This window comes from Erpetoichthys calabaricus, chromosome 13, assembly GCF_900747795.2.
Source record: "Erpetoichthys calabaricus chromosome 13, fErpCal1.3, whole genome shotgun sequence".
Classification (NCBI taxonomy): Eukaryota; Metazoa; Chordata; class Cladistia; order Polypteriformes; family Polypteridae; genus Erpetoichthys; species Erpetoichthys calabaricus.
In genome coordinates, this window is record NC_041406.2 from 59,365,259 (window position 1) to 59,371,940 (window position 6,682).

Below are 6,682 nucleotides of genomic sequence, written 5' to 3' on the forward strand. Positions count from 1 at the left end.
CTGCAGTTAGAAAATTGAACACGTAAAGTCGAAACGAAGACAGTGCTAATGGAGTTTAAACGCATACAAGTTAAATGTCCATCACGCTTTGCTTTATTTGCTTTATTCATCGTCGCGTTCGTATTCTTCTCCGCTACACATAAGTCTGTTCACCTCTGTCCGTTTTTTTTCTGCAGTAACGAGGCGTGCGCTCACGAGGAGGTGTGGCCACGAGTCGGATGACGTCAACACGCCGTCACTCAGCAACTTGCTCCAAGTCACACCTGAAAAAAGCAAAGCAAAAAAAAAAAAAAAAAAAATCGGCGGCGTGCGTCCCGGGTATATTAAGGGTGGCGATGCTCTGTATTTCAGTGCAACTGCGTCCTTCTAACTTGTAACTTCGCCATGCTCCTGTACACCCCAAAACAGTACGTTTTATTGGTCACATGCTTTTTAATAAAAAGCTGCGCGACTTTCAAGAACGATGCAACAGAAAATGTTTATTCTCAGCAACCCGGCGATTTGCAACAGTCTGCTAATAATGTGACTTTAAACCGAGCGAGGACCGGAGGACGGCTCTTAGACAGCGCACAGACGGATCGCAACGGTAAGAGAAAAATGTTTCTGAAGACGAGAGTTTAAAACCAGAGCAAGGGTTAGTTCTTACACGAAAGTAGGGCTCCTTTGTGTCACCTTGTCGTTACACGTAACATCAGTCCAAGCCACGCATGTAGGCATATATCGATGTCACCTCTCGTGGTCTAGTGAGTTTCTCCGATTCATGTGGTGTCCGCATCTCAGTGCCCGATGTCTGAAGGAGAAATTTTACCCGTATGTATAACATCAGATGTGTTCACATTTTCTTTTCTCTGAATGTGTGGATTTAACGTACAGCTATCAAATTTAAGTCGCAGGGAGAATGGATGAAATTCAGGTTTAAGCATCATCGCCTAGTTCTTCTTACGTCCAACGTGTGAAGATCACAATTTCAATTGAGTTCATTTCGCATTCTACACTAGTTTTCGTGAAGTACATATACATTTCATGTAGCGGAAATGCAACATATTGCACTTGCATATCTTTTCTTGAATAAAATTACGATCGTACCTTTACCATCAGGTCTTGTGGGGTGTTCAATGCCGCTGCTTCACGGCTCGGGTTGCCTGGTTTCGAGTCCCGCGCCCAGTTGTTGGCTGTAAGGCGATTACATGTCCTTGCCGTGTCTTTTTCCTCTTCTGATACTCCGTTTGTCCTCACAAATCCAGAAAACTCGTGCCTTAGATTGATTGGCGCTTCCACACCGGCTTGGTGTGTATGCGTGAGTTGGTGCTAAAGCGAACTGACGTCCTGTTTAGGGTTAGCTTGTGTCCAGTGCTCCCGGTATGTTGAACTGGGTGAAACGGGTTTGAGACTTTTTTCTTTTATGCGCTAAATGCCTAGACAGAGTCTATATGCAAAAATTACAAAATCCTACACACACACGCTGACGTGTGTAATGGCATTAATGTGTTCGTTCTTATAGACCAAAATATACATCTTATTAACGACTGATTACTAGTGGAGATAGTTTTGATCTTAGGAAATGTAAAAACAGATGAAGAACATTTTGGAAATCTAAACCGATATAAATGATCATTTCATCCATCCATCAACCCATGTAGGCATTCAATTTGAAATACAGAGGTGAATACTTTATGCATATTTGTTTTTGAACTTGCTGTGAAAATACCAGTGCAGTACCAGAGTTATTCTTTATAAATGTTTCCTTACTTTTGCTAAGCACTAAAAACGTTAATTTTAAAATACCTTTTGTATATGTATTTAGATCATTTGAATTCTTTGCACGTATCATAATCTAGTCAGTTAGCATGTATCATAGTCATAGTTCTCTTTAATTTCTGGTTAATTTGATAAAGATCTGTGTGTGCCTGTTCAGCTTTTTCTCACATATGGGTGATGGGTCAGATTAGGTGTCATTAAATATTAAACTTTTACAGAAGTGTGCAAATCTGAACAAGCTTGGCAGGCACCCAAATATGACATAGACGTGGAGGTAGATTAGACAGTATTCAGCAAGGGAAGGCGTGTCTGCCCCAGTGAATAAAAGAGCATTAACATGGCCAGGAAATCTGTCATTGTGACAAAGTTTATTTTGAATCTCTAGGTGGAAAGCACTCTGCTTATTCATCCATGAAGAAATGTCATTGTTTAGGGACTTTATAGTCTCCGAAAGGGTTATTTGCTACTTTATGAATGAATAGAGGGATGTTTGTAATTTCAAAGCTAATCTCTTCTAAGTAATATTTTCATTAAATTGCGATGGGCTGTTTTAAGAATCAATAAACCTGCTTCTAGGCGGATGTGTATAATTTATAACATCATATAAGAAAATATCCTTAATGACAAAGTTTATTCAGCCTATAAAGTCACTTAGTTGAATTCCTTCAGATAGTTGCAAAAAACAATATACCTTGGCCAAAGGAAAAAAAAAATACGTATGAATTATGGTTGTGAAAAATCCAATATAATGTGTACCCTTTTAAAGACTTTTTCTTCTTAGTCTCTCTTTCATATTTCCACTTTGGCTTAATTTTCTTGCCTGTAATGTGCCATGATGTTATGTGGTCTCTCAAGTTCATGAATTTAAACTCTTTCATTTTAAAATCATTTGATTCAGTCAATGTATTTAGATTCTTCTTCTTAGTAAATTACCTTTTTTTTGCTAATCTTTCTTCAAAAAGTAAAGAGAAATCCACGTTACTAAAAGGATACGTGTCTGTGTGTCCATCTATTTGTCCATCCGGTTGCTATGTCTCTGTCATTCCAGAAGATGGCGCATCACATAATTTAACACTGCTTTTACAAATCCCTTCCCAAGTGGCATGTAACAGAGACATTTGCATTGCATGGTGCATTGCAAAAGTTAACGCTGACGTCTACAATGATTACTTAGATTTCATCCAGTCTTAGAAGGGCAGCATGGCTAGTTTTTCATAAACCCATTGTTACAATCTCACACCTCCAGACTCCTGCAGGATTGAGGCTTGGCCAATGTCTCAGAGAAGTTTGTACATTTTCTCCTTGTCCTCAGTGATTTCCTCTAACATCCGAAAGAACTATGTGTCAGACTGACGGTTCTTTCAAAAACTGGAGCAGAATGAGTGTGTTTTGTTGTACATGTAGAGTGTGCCTAGTGATGGACTCTGCCCCCATTCAAGGAGGGTTCCTGCCTTGCTTTCTTGCTGTCCACTACAATACTAAAATGTGAAAAGTGAAGGTTGTTAGGCTATTGTTGAATAAATGGGACTGGTGTGAGTGTGAGTTTGGTCATGAATGCATCATACCAAAGACCATCACATACAGCATGGTTGGGATAGGCTCTGGTACCTGTGATCCTATCCACCTTAATAAAAAGATATGTATTTGTGTGTGTCTCTGTCTGGTTGCTATGTCTCTGGGATTCCAAAAGATGGCACATCACAAACATTAGCTCTTCTTGTACAAATCCCATACCAAATGGCATATAATGGAGACATGTACATTGCAGGGTGCACTTCAAATGTTAATGCTGAGGTCTACATTGATTACTTAGATTTCCACCCATCTTAGATGGGTAGCGCAGCCAATAATGGAGTAAGTGCGTTAGGGAAGATGGATGGTTTTCAGATGGTTCCATTCAAAAGATTGGCTATGGGGAAAGCCCAGTCAATTCAGCCTTCATTTTGCAATCCGGGTAAACATACTCATCACCTAAAGTAACATGAATTTCTAAAAGACCTCCTTAGTCTGCAGATGGGTGGGTAAACCTATAGTTTAGCCTAATGGAGAGTCTACACTCCTTTTGAAATTGTTTTCATACAAAACTTTCTGGATCAACTAATGTTGTTACTGCCTGAACCACAGAACCCAAACTTGAATGAACATTCTAAATTGCTGACCTCTAGTGTAAAAATTCTTTTCTTATACTCTTACAGATCGAAACCAGTTGGGATGCAGGGAGCTCAGGTCAACCAAATACATCTCAGATGGCCAATGTACAAGTATAAACCCAGTAAAGGAGCTTGTGTGTGCTGGAGAGTGCCTTCCGGCTCAGATGTTGCCTAACTGGATCGGTGGCGGCTATGGCAGGAAGTACTGGAGCCGGAGAAACATGCAGGAATGGCGTTGTGTGACAGACAAGACACGCACGCAGCGCATCCAGCTCCAGTGTCAAGATGGAAGCACTAGAACATACAAAATAACTGTCGTGACCTCCTGCAAATGCAAAAGGTACTCTCGTCAGCACAATGAGTCAAATCACAATTTTGAAGAAACATCGCCACCGAAATCAGGTCATAACCATAAGGGAAAGAAGAGGACAGGCAAGACTGCAAAGCACCAAGTTAACTGGCACGAGATGGACGATAAGAACTGATATTTGACTTTTGTGAGCTCTGTAAACTGGATTGTGTATGTAAATATCAGCCTGCAACTACTGGTTTGCCAAAGAGTCCATGTGTTGGCCTGAGGCTGACATTGACTGGGGAATGGTGGCGTTTAGTTGTGGAGGCCCTGTCAGTTTCCTTTTCAGTTGATATCTTTGTGTATTTCTATTGTTGCCATGAGGTACTTGCTCACTCTGCCTGTGTGATCTACTGTAGGCAGAGTATTTTCAGTAACCAATCTACTGGGAGGCAAAAAACAATTGCGTCTCTGCAGTAACAGAGACTTGACCTCTGTGGTAACCAACCATCTTGGAAGCAATTAACCTTATCAGATATGAGGTGTTGATGAGAAGCTGTGTTGATTAGAGACCAATTGGATAAGAAATTCCTGGATTGAAGTAGGCAACAATTTCCAGATAGAGCAAGTGGAACTAGATGGGCTAATTTAAGTTGCAAAGCACATAGACATTGAGAAGTATACCACATGTTTTCAGAGAGTGCAATCCATGCCCTTTAAAACGTTCAGCTAAAATTATAAATTCTTTTTGATCGACAGAAAATCCATAAAATCTTCTATATAAAGTATGTACTGCTTTCTTACCTAGAAGATCGAACTCTTAACCCTTTAAACTCAGCCTCATGTTTGTCAGTTTTCTGCTATTCTGCTTTAACTGGCTATTAACTTCGTCGTTCTTCATTCAATATTCATGATCTATCCCTCAAAATAAATTCAGACATCTCTCTTTCAGAATTTTTACATTGAATTATATTTTTGGTATTTGGTACACTGCAGTAATCATTGAGGGGAAGATATGCTGTACACATACATTACCGTGGAATATGTTGCAAAATTCAGTAACGTTTTTATATCAAACTCAATAAAAGTGTTGGGAACACCCAGAGAAAAAAAATCTGAAATACTTACAATGAATGTCTAATTTTACTTTTTGTAACCAATTTACAGTTTTCACATAAGCATCCACAGCCTGCATCTCCATTATTGAAGACACATGGCTTAGGTATCATTTTGAGCGGCAGATCTTACTCTGTCAGAACATATATGGTTAGTAAAGAAATTATACTATACATGCTTACAATACTACGTTGGGCTGGCGCCCTGCCCGGGGTTTGTTTCCTGCCTTGTGCCCTGTGTTGGCTGGGATTTTCTCCAGCAGACCCCCGTGACCCTGTAGTTAGGATATAGCGGGTTGGATAATGGATGGATGTATGGATGCTTACAACACTAATAGTTACAAGAATCAAAAACATCTAAAGCAAAAAATCTGAAATACAGAAATTGAAAAACGTAGAAAGTGGAAAGTGGTGTTATTTGAAAGTTGGAACGCCCCTCTCATTTCGTAAATAATAGGCCATGCTTCAGACTGTAGACATTCAAGAAAGCCACTGTGGGGGCTAATGGGGGCAGGTGTTGCCGTGATACAGCAATTTGACCATCTTTGAGGGAGGAAAGAAAGACATTGCAACGTGGTATTGAGGTACGCAATACAGCATTGTAATGGCTACACACTGTACTTTAATTATAGCATTGAGGAAATAAATGGTTTTATGCAGTTTTTTTTTTTTATTCTGCATCATTGTTTGGTACCACCGGCAGGTCCTAAACAATGGAGCTGGTTTAAAGGGTTAAGATACAGAACTTACTCCACCATCTTGTAAAAGTAGCAATTATAAGCAACACGTAACCAAATAAAAAGCACTGAAATTAGCATCCTAAGGATAAAGCAAATTGGTAAATCTCTGTTTGTTTTTGCCACAACTATTTATTTGTTAAATACACAGTGGAGGCACATAGCAGAAAAATAATGCCCAAATTGTTATTTATTTTTCTTTCCAATATTATTTAATGAATTGATGCATGTGGTATTACAGAGCTATCTTTTGTAAACTTGTATAAGTTTTATGGTCCAAAGTATTTTCTTACATTTTGTAGCCAGAGTCAAAAAGTTAAATAGTGTAAATAATGTAATATATTTTTGTATTGTAAAATGTGCTCTTGGAATTTTGTAATATGCTTTTTTATATCTTTTTTTTCTCTTGAGTTTATCACAGCTTCAGCAGCTGACCCTGTTGGAAATCTTGTTTTATAATTAAAAAAAAAAACATATAGCTACAGACAGTCTAGTGTTGTATAGTGCATAGTATCCATGTTACTGATCCCTGCCTTTTTAAAATGTGCAATCTTGTACTGGTCTTATCATTTTGAAGCCAAACATTCTTCAGAAATAAACAATGATATTTAAATATTTATGATCTATTTA

General features: G+C 38.8%; 1 protein-coding gene across 1 annotated transcript; it reads left to right on the forward strand.

Moving 5' to 3' along the window:
• Positions 1 to 300: 300 nt before the first annotated feature.
• Positions 301 to 6,682, forward strand: sostdc1a (sclerostin domain containing 1a). The gene is made up of 2 exons (XM_028817028.2): positions 301 to 586; positions 3,954 to 6,682. Exons 1-2 carry the CDS (start codon positions 385 to 387, stop codon positions 4,391 to 4,393), a joined length of 642 nt encoding a protein of 213 aa, XP_028672861.1. The 5' UTR covers positions 301 to 384; the 3' UTR covers positions 4,394 to 6,682.